General features: G+C 35.9%; 1 protein-coding gene across 2 annotated transcripts; it reads left to right on the top strand.

Moving 5' to 3' along the window:
- Positions 1-311: 311 nt before the first annotated feature.
- On the top strand, positions 312-24,041 carry ago3b (argonaute RISC catalytic component 3b). Of its 2 annotated transcripts, none has more exons than XM_073821328.1 (19): positions 312-510; positions 6,975-7,146; positions 8,754-8,874; positions 9,747-9,955; positions 10,198-10,334; positions 10,859-10,993; positions 11,498-11,585; positions 12,420-12,567; positions 12,725-12,844; positions 12,945-13,067; positions 13,890-14,023; positions 14,108-14,292; positions 15,065-15,224; positions 16,766-16,856; positions 17,051-17,245; positions 17,851-17,985; positions 19,762-19,863; positions 20,041-20,240; positions 21,923-24,041. In XM_073821328.1, exons 1-19 carry the CDS (start codon positions 492-494, stop codon positions 22,029-22,031), a joined length of 2,583 nt encoding a protein of 860 aa, XP_073677429.1. In that variant the 5' UTR covers positions 312-491; the 3' UTR covers positions 22,032-24,041. The 2 variants fall into 2 exon arrangements, with proteins under 2 accessions (XP_073677429.1, XP_073677428.1); XM_073821327.1 differs by having other exon boundaries at positions 12,945-13,088.
- Positions 24,042-24,930: the final 889 nt, after the last annotated feature.

Genomic DNA, 24,930 nt, shown 5'->3' with positions numbered 1-24,930 from the left:
GGTAACACACCGACAGAGTCGATGAGACGTCAACGGCCGCTGGCAAACTCGGACTAAAGCGACTGGAATAAAAGCCACATTTTCGACTCGGCAGCGGATATTCATCTATAAACTTAATATCCGAGTGTATGTCTTTAAGTTATATGAGATTGTCACTTTAGAAGACACCGCGAATGGTTCGAGGCTCCTGACAAACTCTGTTTCGCGACGGCTGTTTGAAATATTTTCGGCGTCTTTTGGCTTGTCAGCTGGTAGCAATTACGGATTTACAACATACGGTGGGGAGTTCGTGGCTTTTGGTTGACTGACTTGGTACTGGCTGTTTGGACCTCCGACCAGAGTAGAACCTCCGAGCGGCCCGCTTCGACACCCGCGGTAGAAGCCGGGGTGTAGTTCGGTTTACGGAGGACATTCAGCGGCTTCAAACAAGCACCCTTCAGCCGGTATTTGATCCCCTGGAGCCGGCTAGAATCCGGACAGAGACCTCATGAATGGAAATCGGAACTACAGGTACGTCGCTCTCGATGTTTTCAGACCGATTCAGGATTCTTGTCTATTCCGAACTGTGACGTATCGACTCGGTGTAACTTTGTTACGTCCACCGTCAGCACAACACACGTTCAGTGCTTAGCAAACGTCCTTGGTGAGTTGCTAAGAACTGCTTTTTGCGATAAGAATAAGCTTTTAGAACCATTTTACTGCTCGTGTACGTTTGGGCGTAGCAACCAAATTAGCGTGAGGGTTTGGTTAGGGTTTTGGTTTTTTTTGCTATCATACGCCGTGTGTGGAAGATCCTGACTCACTTGCTCTGCTGACGTCACACCACTGTGGCACAGCTGTCACGCACAGGTGCTGCGTGCGTCAGGTGCGGCAGTCCTCGAGCTGCTACCGGTGGGAGCGTGTAGCGGGGGGAGGGGGGAGTTTTTGATTGCCCGTTGCCATGACGACTGTCACTGATTCACTGCTTTATCAATCTGAACGATCTTACGTATGATTTTTTAAGTGGAAATCGTTTTGTATTTAACCAGAAGGTCATTTGTAAAGTTTTAGTCATTGTACATTCCTCAGAATTTACAGAGATGCTGAGATAACGTGTATCGGGGCTTTTGGGGGGCCCGGCACTTTTAATAGTGCATAGGAACAAAGAGGTTGAGATCTCAAAATCCATAATTTTACACAAGTACCAAGCAAAGGTACACTAGTTGCGTTACTTGTGTACGCTTGAGGAGGTAACCATAGCTACGATATCTATATAAACATACATATATTATACAAACTCTCTGTATATAGGTCAAAGACGTTAAGATGTCCACATCAAAAGAAATTTACAAAAGTGATTTTATGTCCATAGAAAGCACATTAAATGTAAGTAAAGTGTGTACTTTTAAGGTTTCAAATAAGTTTATGGAGAATAAAATGTCAAAATTTGGTTGAAATATTGAACACAATATTTATGTAAAAAATTTAAACACCATGCTTATTCTGACTTGTTCATATTAAAATATATCAAAGAATAAGGGAGCGTATTAAATGTTATTGTGTTTTAAATGAGTGAAAAATTCTTACTGACAAATGGGCAAAACCTATGATAATGGCAAATTTTAAAAATGTGGAATTTCTAACTAATTAGTATTAGGGGTGAAAGTAATTCATCTTTTAATGTGTCATAAATTCATTTTTGTTGTAAATATGCCTGACAAGATTGTTACACTGAATGACATTTTAGTGGGTGTCATCTGCAAATTAGGAAAAAATGTATGATATTTATTTTTTGCTCAGAAAAACAAAAACAAAAATGCAATAAAATTAAACAAAACTTTTAAATATTTTTTTTGGAAAAACAACAACTATTTGAAGCAGTATTACACTTATTTTTTTGCTTTAACTCTTTTTACGTCTTTGACCCATATACATATTTTATATAAACTCTCTGTATACATGTATATAAACGCTGTATTTGAAAATAAAATGAGTGAAATAATGTTCCATCATCATTCAGCATAACATATTTATGTAAAAATTGAACAATATACTTATTCTGACCTGTACTTCTTACAATATATAAAAGAAAAAGTGCTCACACTAAATTTAATTTCATTTTAGGTGATTGAAAACTTGTTGCTGTTGCCTAAAGTCTTTGGTAAAGATTTAAAATGACAGTGAATTAGTATTTTGGGGCTGCAGTGTGAGCCTTAAATTAAGTATTTAAATGTCATCTGATTCTTGTTCTAAATATGCCTGACAAATGTTTTTTTGGTATGCAAAGTACTGTTCCACTGAATGACAATTTCTGTAAATCGTGATAAAAATGTATCATAGTCAATATTTTTTGCTCAGGAAAAAAAAAATACACTTAAAAAAATAATTTGTTTTGAAGATCAAAAGTCCCTTTATATATATTATATATAATCCCTTTATGTATATTATAACTTTAATGTAACACCTACATTTGTCAAATCATTGTTTATCTCTTTATTAAAGACATTTCAAGAAAAGTTAATGTTTTGTTTAAAAAGTCTTTAACCTAGTTGACTTTTGGCTGACTTTACTAGGTCCGCCAAATAACAGATATTTTCTGAATTCTGTTAAAACAAAAAAAATGTATAATCTTAAGGATATATCCTGATTTAACCAGCCTATTTGTAGATTTTGTAACTGACACTAAGCTAAATAACCACTTTTGTTAATCTGCGAATCAGGGACAGTTATCAATGCTGACAATTTAACAATGGCCGTATTGATACACATTTAGCCACATTTAAAGAATATATCAATCAGTCTTTAAAGGAGTAGTTCACTTCTAGTGGTGGGCCGGCGTTAACGTGCTGCGTTGACATGAGACTCTTATCGGGCGATTAAAAAAAATATCGCCGTTAATCTATTCTCAAAGTTGGGTTGGGAGCTGGGTCTATACAACGCAAGCTATGATGACTTTCACCTGGATAGTTTAGCGCGGATGTATACCTAGCCGAATTGCACTATAGGGAGCGAGAACGAGTCTTCGAACCTGTGTGTATGCCTACTGTGAAATTACCACATCAAACGAGACGTGCTAACATGGATGCAGCTATGAAGCCGCCAGGTTTGCTTCAGGGCAGGGGTGTTGCTAGACCCTTTTTACTGGGGCACGTGCATGAGTTATAATTTACTTTGATAATCCCGAAATAAAGACATTAAACTATATGCAACAACTGAAGCGATGCTTCTAAAAGCAACGCAGTTTAACCGAAGACTATGCACGCAGATATCCATGCACGTTGCGCAGCCTTTTACGCAGAAGTACATGCAGTGTATGAATAGTTGGTCACACAAGTTTGTATAGTTAATTGTGTTGTAAATGCAATTGTCAAGCAGTTTGTGATGCATTTTGGAAACAGGAGATGAGCCCCTGGTCTAATGCGCCACCTGGCTTGAGAAACCCGTTCTCAAAGACTTACTTTTAGTCATTATTTGGGTAGCACACATATTCTGAATGCCTTCGGCAGAATTCAAATTAGCCATTTTAATCTAGATTAATCTAGATTAATTCCAAGATTACAGTGAGATTAATCTAGATTAAAAAAATAATCTATGCCCACCACTATTCACTTCCCAAATGAAAATTTCCTGGCAATTTACTCGCCCCCATGTTATCCAAGATGTTCATGTCTTTCTTTATTCAGTCAAATAGAAAAGAATGTTTCTATTTTTCTCCATATAGTGAACTTCAATTGGGATCAACAGGTTGAAGGTCCACTCCAAATTGCAGTTTCAGTGCAGCTTCAAAGGGTTCTACACAATCCTGTTTTATTTTACATTCAAATAATTACATTTAATTTATGTAGTATTGTTAGACTACTTTAGACTTTGCATAAAAGTTTTTGTATCTTTTTTTTCTGCTGTATTGCTATCTTTTGAATTAATCACTAATATAAAGTTTTGGACCCAGTCATAATCGTGTTAAATAATCGTGATTATGATTTTTGCCAAAATCAAGCAGCCCTAGTGCAAAACTGTATGTCCAATCAGTATCAGACAACTTTAAATTATTTTGCTCGACTAGCTTTAAATAATTAAAGGAGAAAGGAGATGTGTCTCAGTCTCTGAATGAGTAAAACCCTTGTAAACATGCCAGTCACCTATTTGCCAGTTAAGTGAGCATTACACTCCAAGCACCAGACCAACAATAGCCTTTCAAATCAATCTGAGTGTGTTACCACATCACTGTCAAACCTGTAGTTCCTCTTGATGTCTGTGATGTCAAGAAACTGCTAGGGATTTCAGATAATGTGAGTATGAATGCGTGTGAAGTAAACGGTACAATCCAGATTTCTTTATTGTAGAGTAAATGCACATGTGTGACCTACAAGAACACTTCTACCTGTGTCTATATATATATATATATATATAGGAACAGCTGTTCTTCCTTTAACTGGTCGTTAGTGTAGTCTTGGTTGCTATGGTGAAAAGAAGCCACATGAGTGCCACTGGCATAGCAACGGCACACTGGGAAGAGTAAGAAGCAGTTGCAGTCGAATTCCCCTTACACACCTCTCAGTAACAGTTTTGCTCTGTAAACCCCCTCTAAAGCATCTTTACAACAGCAGTAACAGTCTCGCCTACTCTGGCATGATAACCCAATATGCTACTCAATGCGAGCAAAGAGAGATGTGATGTCAGAAAAGTGAAAGAAAATTGAAAAGGATGACATAGACTCAACATTTAAGACAACACGTAAACTAGATTTAAATGGCAATGCAGAAAGCTTGTATTCACTCAACATAAGGCTAACAAACGCTAAACATTTTCCTGGGGCCTTTATTGAGGGTTGGACACACATCCCCATTAAAACAAACTGCCCTGACTCCAATTTAAGCCTGCATGATTTATTGAATTAATACTGAAATCACAATATGGCTTAGTGTGATTACCATATCACATAGGCTGTAATTTAATTAGGTAAATAAAACTAGAGTATTTTTATTTTTATTTTACTGTCAAATATTACAATAGTAATATTTATTCTTTTGTTTTTATTTAGTATTTTTTTTATATTTTATTCATTATTATGATTATTATTATTATAGCCATATTTGTATAAAACACAACATTTTGGCCATCTTGTGCAGTACTACAAACAAACACAGCAAACCTCGATTTTCTTTATGTAAAAATCCATTTTTTATCATGAATTTAAATTAGTGGTTTTTTTCCCCCCAAAATCTTGCAGCTCTACTCATTTATTTCATTTATGGATCTAGCAGACACTTAACCAACTTTTCATAGAGCCAGCAATATTTGTAGTATACAATGCCAGGATTATTAGTCATCTTAAAACTTTCAGTATTGTAAAATGAATGTGCTTAAAGTGACTTAAACGTGAGGTCTAGTTGAAGTCTTTAAAGAGATAGTTCACCCAAAAATGAATTCTGTTATCATTTGCACAAAAGAAGATATTTTGAACAGTGTTGTAAACCAAATAGTTGACTGTATAAACATTTTGTCTAATTTCTGAGCTGTCAGTTTAAATTGTCTTGAAGGAAAAAAGAGGAAGAAACAACTGCCATGTTTCTTATTGTTTTAAAAAATAAGCTTTTTATTTAACTACACTGAGTATGCCTATATACAATGTATGTCAGAGATACACTGCTGTTCAAAAGTTTGGGATCAGTAAGATTTTTTAATTAAATAAGTAATATTATTATGATGTAAAACAACGTTTTTCTATATTAATATATGTTAAAATGTAATTTATATTTGTAATTAAAGTTGAATTTTCAGAATCATTACTCCAGTCTTCAGCGTCACATGATCCTTCAGAAATCATTCTAATATGCTGATTTATTATCAGTGCTGGAAACAGTTGTGCTGCTTAATACTTTTTGAAACCTGTGATACTTTTTTGCAGGATTCTTTGATCAATAAAAGGTAAAAAGAGCATTTATTTAAAATAGAAAAGTTTTCTAACAATATACATTACTGTTCAAAAGTTTGGGGTGAGTAAATGTTTATTCTTTCTTTATTTGAAAGAAATTAATACTTTTATTCAACAAGGATGTGTTAAATTAATAAAAAGTGATAGCATAGATTTACATTATTACAAAAGATTTATATTTTGATAAATGCTGTTCTTTTTAAATTGTATTCATCAAAAAAGTCCTGAATCACAGGTTCCAAAACATATTTGGCAGTACAACCGTTTCTAATATTGATGATTCTAATAATAAATCAGCAGATTAGAATGATTTCTGAAGGATCATGTGACACTTAAGACTGGAGTAACAGCTGATAAAAATTCAGCTTTGCATCATAGGAATAAATTATATTTTTGAAATAATATTATTAAAATAAAGAAAACATGATTTTATATTGTAAGAACATTTAGCAATATTACTGTTTTTGTATTTTTGATCAAATAAATGCAGCCTTGATAAGCATAAGAGACTTCTATAAAAAAACATTACAAGTCCCAAACTTTTGGACGGCAGTGTATCTGCAAGTTTGCTTTACAATACTCAAAGCATCTTTCTTTAGAAATCTTAGTTGACAGTGTGTTTGTTTCCCAGGTATACAATAGTGCGTGTGTGAAAGCTGTGCTTTATCGGTAATGTGTGTGGTGTGATGATGCTGAGTGTTATGTTGTTTCCACTGAGTAGGCATTTAGAGGAAATTTCCTGATAAGACAAAATAACACCCACTGTTTAAATGTCAGTGTCAAAAATTGAACGGGTGATTTACTATTATTAATTCAGATATTAATCATGTTTCCGTGAAATGTCAATATTGACAATTGAGAAATAACGTTTCGTGCCTGTATGAAGGTTGATTTGGCTTTAATGCCAGGATTATGATTATGACAGTGTTGGCTATTCGATTTTACAAGTCATGGGGCTTATTTAGGTTTAGATGGTAATAACTGATTGTGAGAGTCTGTCTAATAGAGTAAGTTTTGAAATCTCATATTTGATGGAAATTCCCTTTGATTTTCATTACAGAAGCCGTTGGGGCTGCGCCCCTGTTCTCCGTACCTCGGAGGCCAGGCTATGGCACCATGGGGAAGCCCATCAAGCTGCTGGCCAACTGCTTCCAGGTGGACATCCCCAAAATGGACGTCTACCTGTACGAAGTGGACATCAAGCCCGAAAAGTGCCCACGCCGTGTTAACAGGTGCCAAACACTCTGCAATAATAATAATTTACATAGTTTGTGACACATTACCCGTCAAAAGTTTTTTGAAAAAGTCTCTTCTGCTCAACAAGCCTTTATTTGATCCGAAGTACAGCAAAAACAGTAAAATTTTTAAATCTTTTTACTATTTAAAATATCCGTTTTCTATTTGAATATATTTTAAAATTTAATTTATTCCTGTGACCAAAGCTAAATTTTCAGCATCATTACTCCTGTCTTCAGTGTCACATGATTCTTCAGAAATGTTTCTAATATGCTGATTTGCTGTTCAAGAATTTTGTTGTTGTTATTATTATTATTATTATTATTATTATTATTATCAATATTTAAAACAGATAAGTACATTTTTTTCAGAATTCTTTGAATAGAAAGATCCAAAGATCAGCATTTATCTGAAATAAAAATCTTTTGTAACATCATACATTATACCATTCAAAAGCTTGGAGTCAGTATATATGTATTTTTTGGGGAAATAAATAATAGAAATTAATACTTTTATTAGGCAAAGATATTTATAATGTTGCACATAAATGCTGTTCTTCTGAACTTTCTATTTATCAAAGAAACCTGAAAACAAAATCTACTCAGCTGTTTTCAACATAATAATAATGTTTTCTGAGCAGCAAATCAGAATATTAGAATGATTTCTGAAGGGTGATGTGACTGGAGTTAAAAAAAAAAAAAATTTCAAAATTGTACTGTTTTGCTGTACTTTAGATCAAATAAATGCTGGCTTGGTGAGCAAAAGAGACATTAAAAATCTTACTGTTCAAAAACTATTCACAAGAGACTTGTGCATGAATCAATCTGTATAGTCCAATTGAAAGCAAAATAAACAAAATCTTAGATTCATTAAAAAGATAATTCACCCAAAAATGAAAACTTGCAGAAAAATTATATAGATGAGTTTGGCTCTTCGTTAGAACTGTTTTGAAGAAATTTTTCATTACATCACTTTCTCACCAATGGATCTTTTGCAGTGAATGAGTGCCATCAGAGGCCAAACAGCTAATAAAAGCATCACAATAATCCATATGACTTCAGTCCATCAATTAATGTCTTGTGAATGTGAAAAAGCTGTGTGTGTTTAGATAACAATCCATCAAGATGTTTTTAATTTTAAACTGTTGTTTCCGGCTAAAATCCTTTAAAGTCCTTTATCCAAATATTGCTTTCTCCAATAAAAAATATTTTTATGAGTCTGGAGAGAAATATGCATAGATTAAGACCATTTACAAATGAAACTGTTTTTGATTTGAGAGGACAACGGAAAACTGACTTTTTATTATTATGGATTATTATTCGTATTTTGCCCAGAAGCAATGATTATAAGTTAAAACAAACACTCAGCTTTTCACAAACACTCAGCTTTTCACTTAATAAAATGTTAATTGATGGACTTGAGTCATGTTGTGGATTGTGTTGTTTTTATCAACTGTCTGGGGTCTCATTCTGATGGCACCCATTCACTGCAGAGAGCCCATTGGTGGGCAAGTAATGTAATGTTATGTCTTGGATGGCCTGGCCATCTATTCCTTTAAACCTATGATAACCACTATTATGTTCCATTCTGTGGTGGCTTTTAGAGAGGTGGTGGATTCCATGGTGCAGCACTTTAAGGTGACAATCTTTGGGGACAGAAGACCAGTCTATGATGGAAAGAAAAGTCTCTACACCGCCCAGCCGTTACCAGTGGCCACAGCGGGGGTAAGACTTATAAATGTGTACCAGGGTTGGTGGAAAGTACCTTAGAGTACTTTACAGTAAGTAAACCTTGATACATGTATTTGATTATTAGATACATATTTCTGACCCTGGACCACAAAACCAGTCATAAGCGTAAATTTTTTAAAATTTAGATTCATACATTATCTGAAAGCTTAATAAATAAGTTTTCCATTGATGTATAGTTTGTTAGGACAATATTTGGCCGAGATACAACTATTTGAAAAATCTAAATATTGAGAAAATCGCCTTTAAAGTTGTTCAAATTAAGTTCTTAGTGATGCATATTACTAAGCAAAAATTAAGTTTAAATTTACAAAATATCTTCACAGAACATGATCTTTACTTAATATCCTAATAATTTTGACCCATACAATGTATTTTTGGCTATTTCTACAAATATACCTGTGCTACTTAAGACTGGTTTTGTGTTCCAAGGTCAAATTTATTTGTTATATATTATGAGTAATACCCTAAAAATATGGACATAACTAAAATATTGATAGGTGAGGTCAAAGTATTGACACAAATCAGGAAAATAGAATGTCATGTAATTTCATACAATCAAAAAATGGAATGAAATGAATGAAAATGCTAATTAAATGATTCAAATAATTGTATACATTTAAATTGATTACGTGCAATGAAAATATGTTGTGACAGAACTTAGGAATCGTGCTGCATTAATATTTTATTTCACTGCAATTGACTAAATTAAACGAAGCATTTTATGCACAGCCTTAATGCATTTGCACATTTAAAAAATATATATGTATTTTAACCTGTATGACTGAATAAAGCATGTTCGTCAATTTGTGTTAAATATTATGTTTAAATTTGTGTACCATCTGTAGGTGGACCTGGATGTGACCTTGCCAGGTGAAGGTGGAAAGGACAGGTTGTTCAAGGTCACCATTAAGTTTGTGTCACTGGTCAGCTGGCATTTGCTGCATGAGGTCCTCACTGGACGGAGCACACCTGATCCTCTGAACCTGGATAAGCCAATCAGCACCAATCCCGTACACGCTGTAGATGTTGTTATGCGCCATCTGCCCTCTATGAGGTAAGATTTCCCCATGAGTACTGTTACCTGATCATAAAAAGCATTTGATACAATTAGAAAAGCATTAAGTGATTGTTACATCTTTAATAATAAAGTGCATAACTAGTAAAATGAAACTGAAAATGAGACTGTTTTGTTGAAGATTACTGTAGCATAAACAGTGAGCGGTTGGATAAGGATAAATTAGGAGTGCACATGTTTATTCTGCAGGTTACAGCTGTGTTTGTCTGCTCTCTCTTCAGGTACACCCCAGTGGGACGATCTTTTTTCTCCTCCCCCGAGGGCTATGATCACCCACTGGGTGGGGGGAGGGAGGTGTGGTTTGGCTTTCACCAATCAGTGCGTCCAGCTATGTGGAAGATGATGTTGAACATTGATGGTAAGAGTGTTATGAAAAGTCAAAACATATTTTGGTCTGAATTATCCAGTTACGTGATCTGGATGTTGTTCAGTGGTTATAAAAGATCAGATAAAAGAAAAAGATCATGGCAAAATACTCATGCCGTTATTGAAGGTCTTCCATTTTTCCATCAGTCATTGGTCACAGAAACGGATAGTCCAGCTTTTAAAAGCATCACAGTGTTTTGGGGGATTTAACCTGTGACTTTGTCAAAAACCATCTTGACTATTCTGCCCTCCAAAGGCAAAGGGCAGTAACTACGCCAACACTGAAACTGAGAAAAATGCCTTTAAAGTTTTTGCACCAGCTAGTCAAACATGTTGACACTCTCATTTCTCTGAAATGGGACAAAATTAAACCAGGAGACTTTGCCACAAGACAAAACAGTTGTCACAAAGTACATTTTAAGCCTTAACTCAATTTTGACCAAATGTGTAGTTACTGTGCTTTGCCTTTGGAGGGCAGTATTGGTGTAACATTGGCCATGTTTTTTTTCTCCACAGTGTCTGCTACTGCATTCTACAAAGCTCAGCCTGTGATTCAGTTCATGTGTGAGGTTCTGGATATCCACAACATCGATGAGCAGCCTCGACCTCTTACCGATTCCCATAGAGTCAAATTCACCAAAGAGATCAAAGGTTTGTGTGAATGGACGAATGGAATCATTTCTATGCAAATCAAAGATTCAAAGAATGCTGAAAAAACATCAAAGTTTCCACAAACATATTAAATTACACAACTGTTTTCAACATTGTTAATAAGAGAAATTGTTTCTTGAGCAGGAGCACCAAATCAGCATATTAAAATGATTTCTGAATAAAAATGAGACCCTGAAGATGGGAGAAACGGATGCTGAAAGTTCAGCTTTGCAATTAAAGAAATAAATTACATTTTTAAATAAATTAAAATACACCATTGTTTGAAATTGTAGTGATATTTCACAGTATTGCTATTTTTACTCTATTTTTAATCAGATTAATGCAGACTTACCAATTACTTTTTGAATTACTTTTAAAATTAATTTCACAATTTTTGATGAAACATGATATTTACTGTACTGTATTTAATAGTCAAAATACTCTGAGCTGTAAACTGACCAGTTGCATCTGTATAGTGGTGTAAATTTGATCTCTTCTCATCAGGTTTAAAGGTTGAGGTCACCCACTGTGGCACCATGCGGAGGAAGTACAGGGTGTGTAATGTTACTCGCCGGCCAGCCAGCCACCAGACGTAAGTGTATTGTATATGCATCTTTTTGCATATTTCTTATGATAATGTGAGGTTTGATTGTGTCAATAAATCTGTACAGTGTCATTTTTTTTGTTATATTGAAGCACTGCATCACTTGCTCACCAATGGGTCTTCCTCAGTGAATGAGTGCTGTCAGAATGACAGTCCAAAGAGATGATTAAAACATCGCAGTAATCCACATGACTCCAATTAATGTCTTGTGAAGCAAAAAGCTGTGTGTTTGTAAGAAACAAAACTATCATTAAAATGTTTTAACTTCACATTTACAGATTTCTCTGTGCACAAAACAATTTATAGAACCTTTGCAAGTGAAAACAGCCTAAAACAGTTCTAAACAAATATGTTGGTGGATTTTGATGTGAGAGGACAATAGGAGATTAACATTTTGCACTATAGGAAGCGTGATTATAGATTATGGACTTGTATTTTGTCCATAACTGATGGTTTGAAGTTAAGACGACTTAATGGTGGATTTCTTTATTACAAACAAGCAGCTTTTTGCTTAAGATGTTAATTGATAGACTGGAGTCACATGGTTTACTTACTTGTGGTTTGGACTCTCATTCTGACGGCACCTATTCACTGCAGATGATCTGTTGGTGTGCAGGTGATGTAATACTTAATTTCTTTAAATCTGTTCTAATGAACAAACAAAGTCATCTACACCTTAAATGGGCCGAGCATAAGTAATTTTCAACAAAAGAAAACATTTTGTAATTTCTTTTTATACTTTTTTTTTTGTTGTTGTTGTTTAAAGCAAGTCACTCCAGCTCCTCGTTAATTTTCTTTTGAAATTTTATTATGCTTTGACAGGTTTCCTCTACAGTTGGAAAATGGACAGACTGTGGAGAGAACTGTGGCACAATACTTCAGGGAAAAGTACAACTTACAGCTCAAGTACCCCCATCTGCCCTGCCTGCAAGTGGGGCAGGAGCAGAAGCACACATACCTGCCTTTGGAGGTGAGGGTCAAGATATCTGATCAATTACATTGGCTACCATTTCTTTCCACAGCCACCATCTCATCACTGATTAATTTTTAAACACTTTTAGAAGCTTTTCAGATGTCTTGATCTAATTTAATTGTGCCAAAATTGACCATTCTCTCTATCACAACAGGTGTGCAACATTGTGGCAGGCCAGCGCTGCATTAAAAAATTAACAGACAACCAAACCTCCACCATGATCAAAGCCACGGCCCGCTCAGCACCAGACAGACAAGAGGAGATCAGCAGACTGGTGAGTTCATAGTGTCACTGTCTGATGCAAAATGTTGGTATCATGGAAATTCTTCATGTATACGGGCAAGTCCCAACTCTAAATCTTTCTCAATCCATAGGTGCGCAGTGCCAACTACAACTCGGACCCCTTCGTGCAGGAGTTTCAGTTCCGTGTGCGGGATGAGATGGCCGAGGTGACGGGTCGAGTCCTGCCCGCCCCTATGCTGCAATACGGCGGCAGGGTGAGCTCTGAACACTTTATGGTACCCGTTCCCTTTCACTCATGCAGTTTGTGTGTTTGTGTTTGAGTAGGCTAGAAATTGGTCATTTTTTTGTGTCTAGATTTAACATTTAATATTATAATTGAATGTGTGCAAATTTTAATGTTTATATGTGGGTTGTTGTGTGGGTTTCCTTAAATGGAATGAGCTTTGTTGCTTGTTTAGTTGCTTGTTTTTTTTGCATTTGGAAAATGCATTTTCCTTTATCATTTTTTATGTGTTTTTGGTAAATTGCGAATAATCATGAATAATTATAACATAACGACTGTAAAAAATACATACTGTAACTTTGGTCAAACATTGTCTGAATTTGTATTTTGTGTGTGAACCTGAACCACAAAACCAGTCTTAAGTAGCACGGGTATATTTGTAGCAATAGCCAAAATTAAATTTTATGGGGCAAAATTATCGATTTTTCTTTTATGCCAAAAATCATTAGTATGTAAAGTAAAGATTATGTTCCATTAAGATATTTTGAAATTTCCTACCGTAAATAAATCAAAACCTATTTTTTGGTTAGTAATATGCATTGCTAAGAACTTCATTTGGGTAACTTAAAAAAGGTGACTTTCTCAATATTTAGATTTTTATTTTTTATTTTTTTGCACTCTCCGATTCCAGATTTTCAAATAGTTGTATCTCGGATAAATATTGTCCTATCCTAACAAACAAACCTAAATAAACCATCTTTCAAAAATTTTCAAAACCCTTATGACTGGTTCTGTGGTCCAGGGTAACATTTGATCTTAACAAGTTAAGACAACCTTTACAAATGTGCAACAGAATCGTACAGTAGCCACCCCAAGTCATGGAGTGTGGGACATGAGAGGCAAGCAGTTTCATACTGGTGTTGAGATCAAGATGTGGGCCATTGCTTGCTTTGCCACTCAGAGACAATGCAGAGAGGAAGTTCTCAAGTAAAGCTTTTTCCCTCTTTTGGACATTAACAAAGCACCATCTATTAATTCAGAATTACTAAATTGCCTCTCGTCTTTTTGCAGGGGCTTTACAGACCAGCTGCGGAAGATCTCTAAGGATGCAGGGATGCCCATACAGGGCCAGCCATGTTTCTGCAAATACGCTCAGGGAGCAGATAATGTGGAGCCCATGTTCCGCCACCTGAAAAACACCTACGCTGGCCTCCAACTCATCATCGTCATATTACCTGGGAAAACTCCTGTCTATGGTAACTATATATGGACAGATGTTTATTTAGTCATTAAAGGGTTAGTTCACCCAAAAATAAAAATTCTGTCATTAATTACACACTCTTATGTTGTTCCAAACCCGTAAGACCTTCTTTCATGTTAGAAACCCAAGTAAAGATATTTTTTATTAATTCCAAGAGGTCTCTGACCCTCCCATAGACAGCAAGTGTCCTTCCACGTTCAAGGCCCAGAAAAGTACCAAGATGATCAACAACGTAGTCCATGTGACATCAGTGGTTTAACTGTAATTTTACAAATCTACGAGAATAAAGATAATTAAAATGATGACTTTATTCCACATTTTCGTCTCTACTGCGTCACTTGTGGACGCGTGAGTACCCCAATGCATGCATGTCGCAACACTGACCCAGATCAATGGATTTCAATAGCTTTCATACAGCATGCATATTTCTCCATGTGTAAACAAGGCATAGCGGATGTGTTCAACGTCATAATGCCAGATCTGGGTCAGCGTCGGGCCGTCGGCGTTGCCTCATGGTACTCAAGAACGCGCATACACATGTGGAATCATTATTTTTATTTTCTTTGTGCAAAAAAGTATTCTCGTAGCTTTGTAAAATTAACCACTGATGTCACATGGACTATTTTGTCAATCATCTTTGTACTGTTCTGGTAGGACCCTTGCTGTCTATGGGAGGGGTCAGAGACCTCTCGGATTTTATCAAAAATATCTTAAATTAAAACAGATTTAAATGAATTAAATATGGGGTCTGTGCTCTTTTTCTGCAGCGGAAGTGAAACGTGTTGGAGACACTCTTCTGGGAATGGCCACTCAGTGCGTTCAGGTGAAGAACGTGGTAAAAACCTCCCCTCAGACCCTCTCCAATCTGTGTCTTAAGATCAACGTCAAACTGGGCGGCATCAACAACATATTGGTACCCCATCAGCGGTAAGAGAAAAAAAATGAGCCTATTTACACTGAAAAATTGGTTTCTTTGGTTAAGATTAGGGCTGTCGAAAATAACGCGTTAACGGCGTTAATTATTTTGTTGTTGTTAATTACGTCAAATTTTTTAACGCATTTCACGCATGCGCAGTGTGACGAATCATTTGTCAGGATTGGGGAGCTAGAGGCGAGATGGAGCAAGGTGAGCCTACGGACGGATTCAAATATAAAAAGAATGATGATGGTACAGTTAACAAGTACAAGCCTTTGCGACAGCCCCTCTGCAACTGGAGTGGTTATAGCCAAGCTTAAGCTCGGTTCTACTGGGGTAGACGGTGCTATATAGCCTACCCTCAAACGAAAGCAAAGCAATTGAAGATCTGACAAACAATCCAGCGTTGTTCATCTCCTGACTAAGTGTAGACGCGATGTAAATAAAATATTCATTGTGTAGTTTAGAAAGCTTTATTGATTATAACGGAACGTTGTGAGATCTCTATGAACTAGATTTGTGACGCTTTTAGTGATAATAAAGGGAGCGCGCTTTGCACTTTCCATGCCATAATCCATTCAGAATTTGTATGAAAATTTCGTTTTTCTTATGTTTTGGGAATTACATCTGTACATCGTACAATTACGTTCATTCTCGAAAGAGCGGTGACTGACACAGTGACAGAGTGGAGAGTGGAAGATACATAAAGCCGCTTTGCAGGTCATCGAGGCACCAGCTCAATCAATTGCATTTTTTCAGTGGAAGCAATTTCAAATTATCCGTCATTTTTGCTCACAAAGGAAAAAGTAATACACCAAAAAACGTTGCAGTGTTTTTATAAAATAAAGAAAACAAAAATGATGCGCTTTCTGTCGTCTCGTTCTTGAACAGGAGTGCTTAACAAAAATAAAGCTAAATGCATGCCTCACAGACATGATAAACATATCTATAGAAAGTTTTAAATTATTACTTAACGAAATAAAACAAATCGAAAACAAAAACTTGTTTAATATGTAATCCTTAACGATAAATTTCTCTCTCAAGGCGCGTCCAAAAATGAAATTGCAGGATCTTTGCGACATAGAATACACTTTATTAATAAATAATTCAGATATGTCCTTACTCTTTCCCCGACACATTTATTATTTATTTTTGCCGGTATTTGTTTTAGCCTACTGCGTGCGATTGAACGCGGATCTCTTCCAGTTGCGCCATCCCAGCCGTTATCGAAAGTAAAAGCGAAAGTCTCGTGTTGTTTCCACCAGCGCGACATTATTGATGGATGTCTAAAATATAAAAAATAAGGAGTAGCCTAAAACAGGCCCGATGCGGGCCCTGGCATAATATGAAAATGTGAAAATTATGTATCCTGTTATTTATATTTTGGTATGCATTTTAGAAAAAAAAAAATGGTTAGGATTCAGGTGTTGCAAATAGTGATTAATCATGATTAATCCACTGAAAAGTCTGATTAATCTGATTAAAAATTTTAATCATTTGACAGCCCTAGTTAAGATACAATGTTTGTGTGTATTTGTTGTTTGTTTTTCAGCCCATCTGTTTTCCAGCAGCCTGTCATTTTTCTGGGAGCTGATGTCACTCATCCGCCCGCAGGAGATGGCAAGAAACCCTCCATTGCAGCTGTGAGAAATACACACTTTTTATGTCATATACTTTACCATTTAATCACATTATACACATTTGTGGAAAATAAAAAAATTGCAATACCTAAATCCTCATTACGAACCTGAAAGTTACTGTTGTTGAACAGCTGTGGATATTTTTAAAGAAATGCATTTCTTTTTTTTCTGCTTCTTCCTCACTTGTTTCTGAACAGGTGGTGGGCAGCATGGATGCTCACCCCAGCAGGTACTGCGCAACCGTCCGTGTCCAGAGGCCCAGACAGGAGGTGATTCAGGACCTGGCGTCCATGGTGCGAGAGCTTCTCATCCAGTTCTACAAGTCTACTCACTACAAACCCACCAGAATCATCTTTTACAGAGATGGTGTGTCTGAGGGACAGTTCAGACAGGTAAGGCTCTCCAGCGCCCCCTCTCTTCTCTTAGCATGCACTGCATTTGGTCGAAAGACTCTCATAAGCACTAATTGTAAATGTGTTTTAATCATGGTCACGATTTCTTTTGATTTCTCTTGATTGTTTATAGAGATAGTTCACCCAAAAATTTTAATTCTGTCAAGAATTACTCACACTTATGTTGTTTCAAACCCGAAAGATATCGTCTTCGGAATACAAATTAAGATATATTTGATGAAATCCGAGAGGTTTCTGACCCTGCATTTCTGACATCGCAACAGACGTTGATAAAATAGTCCATGTGACATCAGTGGCTAAACCTTAATTTTATGAATCTGAGAAAATAGTTTTTGTGCGCAAAGAAAACAAAAATAACAACTTAATTCAAGAGTTTCTTCTCTTGAACATAGTAGTTGCTACTAGATGAGGTAAAATAACCCATGCAAGTTGATGTTCCTTTGATTTGTGCTTTGTGGAAGTTCTTATCAAGTCTAATAAGAAATTTCTAAAATGACAACAATCATGATTATCAGTTTAACCATAATGCAGCCCTGCCATATTCAGTAGTATTCTTGAACTGTATTTTATGTCTTTATTTTTAGGTGCTGTACTACGAGTTGCTGGCCATACGTGAAGCTTGTATCAGCCTTGAGAAGGAATATCAGCCAGGAATTACCTACATTGTCGTACAGAAACGTCACCACACTCGTCTCTTCTGTGCTGACCGCACTGAGAGGGTGAATTTGAGAGACTTCTCCTAAAAGCTTTTTTTGTTTTTTCGTCACTTTTTCTTAAAGGAGAAGTTCACTTCTAGAACAAAAATTTACAGATAATGTACTCACCCCTTTGACATCCAAGATGTTCATGTCTTTCTTTTTCAGTTGTAAAGAAATTATGTTTTTGAGGAGAACATTTAATTTTTTTCTCCATATAGACGTTTTTCCTGAACACGGAAGTAAGTCCGACTCCTAACTGAAAGAATGCTTTGCATTTCCGGTCTGGATTGTTTCTAGTCAAATTAGGGTATATTTCGAGCTAATAAACTAATGTTAAACCTATTAAAATGTTTTTACAAAGCACATGGCTCCATAGCGCCATCACTTGGCAATGTCGCAATGAGCGTCATTTGTCAGTGCCTCACTTTAATGAGTGTGTAGATGACACGAAGCAGCGGAAGGTAGCTACATTAAAAACAGATGGACGCTATTTGAATGGGTTCCTATGGAAACCGGAACAGAAAAGCATTCAATCTGACGTTAGAATTCGTAATGGCGGCGCTCATCGTTTACTCAGGAAAAAGGTCTATAGAAGACTTCCCATGAGTTTGAACTTCCAAAATGCAGTTTAAATGCAGATCAAATGATCGCAAATTCGGTTGTAAACAATAGATAATAAGAAGGGTCTTATCTAGCAAAACGATTGGTTGTTTTTGTTTTCAAATTACAATTGATATACTTTTTAACCTCAAACGCTCATCTTATCTTGCACTGCCTGAACAGTTAGGGTTGAAAAACTCCCATTTCATTTTCTCCCTCAAATTCAAAATCTTTCTACATCGCTGTTTTACCTTTTTTCTTAAGGGTGTTTGATCTTCTTTGTATGCTCACTTTGCAAACACTGGGTCGGTACTTCTGCAACGATGTAGGATGCTTTTGAAATGATTTTTGAAGTTGAGGGAGAAAATAAGATGGGATTTTCTCGACATACCCTAACAGTATTGACCTGGAAAAAAACTGAGTTCAGGCAGAGCAAGACAAGATAATTGTTTGAGGTTAAAAAGTATAAAAATTGTAGTTAAAAAAAAAAAAAAAAAAAACATGATTGTTTTGCTATAGACCTTTTTCCTGAACACGGAAGTAAGTCCGACTCTTAACTGAAAGAATGCTTTGCATTTCTGGTCTGCATTGTTTCTAGTCAAATTAGGGTATATTCCGAGCTAATAAACTAATGTTAAACCTATTAAAATGTTTTTAAAAAGCACATGGCTCCATAGCGCCATCACTTGGCAATGTCGCAATGAGCGTCATTTGTCAGTGCCTCACTTTAATAAGTGTGTAGATGACACGAAGCAGCGGACGTTAGCTACATTAAAAACAGATGGACGCTATTAGAATGGGTTCCTATGGAAACCGGAACAGAAAAGCATTTAATCTGACGTTGGAATTCGTAATGGCGGCGCTCATCGTTTACTCAGGAAAAAGGTCTATACAAGACCCTTCTTCCTCGACTGGGATTTTTTACAACCGCATTTGGGATCGTTTGAAGCATCATTTAAATAGCATTTTGTAAGTTCAAACTCTGGCCACTATAGAAGTTCACTATATGGAGAGAAATCCTGAAATGTTTTCCTCAAAGAACACAATGTCTTTAAGACTGAAGAAAGAAAGACATGAACATCTTGAATGACGAGGAGGTGTATACATTATCTGTACATTTTTGTTCTGCAAGTGAACTTCTCTTTTTGTTTTATATACACACTCACTTTTTTCTTTTTTTTGTGTTTATTTTTAAAGGTGGGCCGCAGTGGCAACATACCAGCAGGTACCACAGTGGACACTGATATCACCCATCCTTATGAATTTGACTTTTATCTGTGCAGCCATGCTGGAATACAGGTATGAAAATATGCAGACATGAGCATAGCTGTATTAGTGCATTTTAGGCCTTTTTTTGTTGCATTATTGCCTGTTAAGTCATTTGATTGAGTTTAATAAATCCATTAACACTTAACACAATTTGGAAGTGAGCCTGATGCATTTAATCAAAATGTTTATTTAACCTGTTTTACTCAGGGTACAAGCCGACCTTCGCACTACCACGTGCTATGGGACGACAACTGCTTTACAGCCGATGAATTCCAGCTCTTGACCTACCAGCTGTGCCACACATATGTGCGCTGTACCCGCTCCGTTTCCATCCCTGCGCCTGCCTACTATGCCCACCTAGTGGCCTTTAGAGCCCGCTACCATTTAGTGGATAAAGAGCACGACAGGTGAGGGATTTACTGGCCTGATTATTGCAGTCTTGGTATCTATAAGTAGAAATGTTTTATATGATTTAAATGAAAGGCTTTTAGAAGCTGTCAGTCACTTCGATTTGATTAGGCTTTGCATATTCTTGGTTGCCACAGTTGTTGACCGGGTCAGAGTGATCCTGTATCGTTCATTTCAGTGATTCAGAGTGATGGTTTGAATTCAGGAAGTTGAATTATTCAAGCTAGCCACTTAAGACATAATCACAGATTTTTGTGTTCCAGCAGAGATTTTCCTTTTTTCTTTATATTTCTGTATGTTTCAGGTTAACACTTTTTAATCTGTTTTTACATACTGGTTGGTAAAAAAATGTAAAAGTAAGTTTTTGTTTTTAAAAATTAAAGGAGAAGTTCACTTCCTGAACAAAAATGTACAGATAATTTACTCACCCCCTTGTCATCCAGGATGTTCATGTATTTTTTTTTTTTTTCCAGTCGTAAAGAAATTTGTTTTTTGAGGAAAACATTTCAGGAATTTTCTTATATAGTGGACTTCTATGGTGCCCCTGAGTTTGAACTTCCAAAATGAAGTTTAAATGCAGCTTCAAGGGGCTCTAAAGGGGCTCGATTCCAGCCAAGAAAGAAGGGTCTTATCTAGCGGAACGATTAGTTAATTTCTAAAAAAAAAAAATGTACAATTTATATACTTTTTAACCTCAAACAAATCGTCTTGTCTAGCTCTGTGTGAACTGTGTATTCTGGTTCATGACAGTTAGGGTATGTCGAAAAACTCCCATCTCATTTTCTCCTCCAACTTCAAAATCATCCTACATCGCTGTTTTAAAATACCATCTTTGTGCGTTCACTTTGTAAACACTAGGTCGCTACTTCTGCAACGACGTAGGGCGATTTGGAAGTTGGAGGAGAAAAAAAGATGGGTGTTTATTGACAGCCTAACTGTATTGACCCAGAATGCACAGTTCACGCAGAGCTAGAAAAGATGAGCATTTGAGGTAAAAAAAAAAAAAGTATATAAATTAAAAAAAATTTTGTCTGAAAATAACCGATTGTTTCGCTCGATAAGACCCTTCTTCCTCAGCTGGTATCGTTTATAGCCCTTTGAAGCTCCATTTAAACTGCATTTTGGAAGTTCAAACTCGTGGGCACCATTGAAGTCCACTATATAAAAAACAAAAATCCTGAAATGTTTTCCTTAAACTATTTCTTAATGACTGAAGAAAGAAAGACATAAACATTGGATGAAAAGAAGGTAATTAAATTATTTGTACATTTTTGTTCGGGAAGTGAACTTCTCCTTTAAGGCTATTTTAAAATATTTTAAGCTTAATTTATTCAGCAGCCATTACTCCAGTCTTCAGTGTCACATGACCCTTTAGAAATCATTCTGATATGCTGATTTGGTGATTGTGAATCATTTCTTATCAATTTTGAAACTTAATATTTTTGTGTAAGCTGATACATTTTTCAGGATTCTATGATAAACAAAATTCAAAAGACCAGTATTTGTTTGAAATTAAAATAATTTTTTAACTTAAAAATAATTGCTAATTTATTCCTTAAAAAAAAACAACTTTTGAATGGTAGTGTACATACTGTATACACTTTTGTCTCCTTGGTATGTCAAGGAAAATATATTTAATAGTGTAAATTTAGGCCTCTGCTAATTTCTTTCTCTTTCACAGTGCGGAAGGCAGCCACGTGTCAGGCCAGAGTAATGGCCGAGACCCCCAGGCCCTGGCCAAAGCTGTGCAGATCCATCACGACACTCTGAGGACCATGTACTTTGCGTAGTCCAGCCACCACAGACCTATCAAGTCGCTGGTCATCGTGCACTTAGTGGAGGAGGGCTTCACCCAATCACAGGCTGCTAAAGAGAACCAAATGTAGAACTTGCAGGAGGGACTAGCACTGTTATGCAATAGAAAAACAGCCAATCTTTCCAGTCTGCTTCGCTTACGGATTGTTTTTAATATGTAGATTGCAGCTATACCATTATTTATTAGATTCATAGATCTGTTTTAACTATTAATTTTGCCTATGTAGGTCACAAAACCAAGCTTAAAAAGGTTTGCTTGATCAACTCATACTAGATCAGCGAATGAGGCAGTGTTATTTCTTTAGGGCTGGAGAGGAGTCATCTTGATTTCTCCTTCTACAGAGTTTTGTTTTACAACACATGAATTTAGACGTCAGTGTCTTCAGGTTCGGTTGAAAAAGACAGCCAGGTGTGTTTGAACAGAGTTGAAACTAGTCTTTGGACCACCTTTTAGATTTAGGTATTAGGTTTGGAGAAGTCGGTTGTTGGAGGAATGCCACTAGAGGGCAGAGTCTTGCTATGACATCCTACTGTAGGTCCTCCGCTGTACCTCTGGACATTTGTTGTGCTAATCTGAGACCATTTTTGATGTTTTACAAGTAGCTTAATAGTAAGTCATGCTTTTCCAGCAAAGTCTAATCTAGCATCTGCAGAAAAAAAAAACAGATAACTGTCATTCCATTTTGTTCTAGCCAGTTGGGAATCTATATTTGTCCCTTTACATCTCATTTCCATGTCTTATTCTGTTTTATGAACATTGGAGGCACCACTTTTCTTCCAGTTCCAACAGTCTTTCAAATGATTCTATATACCTCTGTGATACATTAACTTTCTAGTCAATGTTGCGCCTACCGTTGGTTCTTTGCAGTTCCTGATGGCTTTCTCTTTAGCTTGTCATTAAGCAGAGGTGACAGATTAGCTAAGGTCTGCAGAATCACCAAAATATGAACTTTGAAACTCAAGGGTTGGCAAAAAGTTTCCATATAGTCAACTGTTTATGTATGTGGGTTGAATGCTTTGTGCCTCATTCGGTTCTTGTGTGCTTACAACGCAAGCATTCGAATCAGTCGGAGCGTGACCATGACACATTTGATGGAAGTGTGTGCACATATAATTCCACCCAAGGCTACTCAGAGGTTTACGTCATCCATTAATATTAACTTTTTACAGCTGTTAGACATTTCATTCTCATTCATGATCTTTGAGCTTTTTTTTATAATGTTGCTTTTAACTCGCATTGTCAATAGCGCATCTGTAAATTATCTATTTAACTTATCGGTTTCTTAATTTCGCGTTTTAGCCCTGTGAACTGTCAACAAACACTGTCCCATAAGCCTTTTAGTGCAATAAGCCAATTATTGACGGCTCTGTCGTAGACTTTCATTATACAATGCAAACCGTACCTTACGAGTGAATGCTTTAATTTTACAAATGTTTTGTTGTATGTGGCATTGTGTAAGAGAACTTGAAATGGATCATGTGTTTTATGGCTGGAATGCTGGGTTGAGTTTACAGAGGAGATGGCTACTCTCATGGGTATGATTTAGGGGAAAGACTCAGTTTGCTGTCAAGAGATTTTGGACAAACCTTTCATGTAAAAAGTCAAATGAGACAAAGTGCCTGTTTTATAGGAAATATCCCTAAAACGCAATTCTATTGGGGTATGTTTTAAATATATATTTAAAGTTAGAGGCGTGTACATGGGTTGGACAGATATTTAGCTGTTGTTATTAAGGTCTTTTTGTTGTTAAGGGCAATTTGAATAGTTGAACTAATATAGAACTGACTATACCAAGTCCTGGGTCATTTACTTTTCAACTTTCCTTTAAATGTTTGGACTTTCTTTTGAACTTTCTAAACAATCTGACATTCTCTTTTGAGTTTTTAAATCATCTTCTGAACTTTATTCTGAACTTCGAAATACAGTTTCAATTTTCAAACATTATTTGAATTTTCAAAAGCTCTTTTTAAACGCAAACATCTTGACGTTCTATTTTTTTTTTTTTTTTATTGTGTTTTGAACTTTAAACTATATGTAGAACTCCGAAAGATTCTTTTAAGTGTTTAAATTTTCAAACATTCTGTTAGAATTTTTTAAACATTATTTTGAACTTTCAGACATACTTTTAAACGTTAGAAACCTCTTTTTGAACTTTCCTTTAAATGTTTGGATATTCTTTTTTTTTTTTTGAGTTTTTAAATTGACTTTTGAACTTTCAAACTTTTTAAATTTCAAAATGAATTTTCAAACATTCAGTTTGAATTTTCAAACATTCTTTCGAACCTGTGAACTTTCAAAAGCTCTTTTTAAACTCAACAAATTGTGTTTTGAACTTTGAAACGTTCTTTTGAGTGTCTACATTTTCAAACATTCTGTTAGAAGTTTTAAACATTCTTTTGAACTTTCAGACATTCTTTTGAACGTTTGAACTTTAAAAACCTTTTTCTGAACTTTGTTTTAAAGATTTGGATGTTCTCTTTTGAGTTTTCAAATTTTCTTTTGAACTTTCCAACTGTATTTTGAATTTCGAAAAGAATTTTCAAACATTCTTTTGATCTTTCAGACCCTTTCTTTTGAACTTTTTTCTTCAAATCCCTGCTTGTTCATAGCCCCTGTATATTCAACTGCATTCCACACAGACCAAACCGATGTGCCTCGGAAAACAGGGGTAGCAGGGAGTACCTAAGTTAAGGCATTTGGATTGTAGTAGGTTAGGTGGAGGGTTATATTTGTTAACTCCATGGCCTCTAGCACACTTTCACATCACCCTTAATGTGAATGGCACTGTGGTCTTTCTGCCCTATAGCCACAAATATGTGTTGACCAGTGTAGCTGCTATTTTACATAAACAACATCTGCTTTTATATGTGGAG

Source organism: Garra rufa, chromosome 17 (assembly GCF_049309525.1).
Source record: "Garra rufa chromosome 17, GarRuf1.0, whole genome shotgun sequence".
In the NCBI taxonomy this organism is placed as follows: Eukaryota; Metazoa; Chordata; class Actinopteri; order Cypriniformes; family Cyprinidae; genus Garra; species Garra rufa.
Note: the sequence above shows the minus strand (reverse complement) of the source record. Positions and strands in the feature narration are given on the sequence as shown.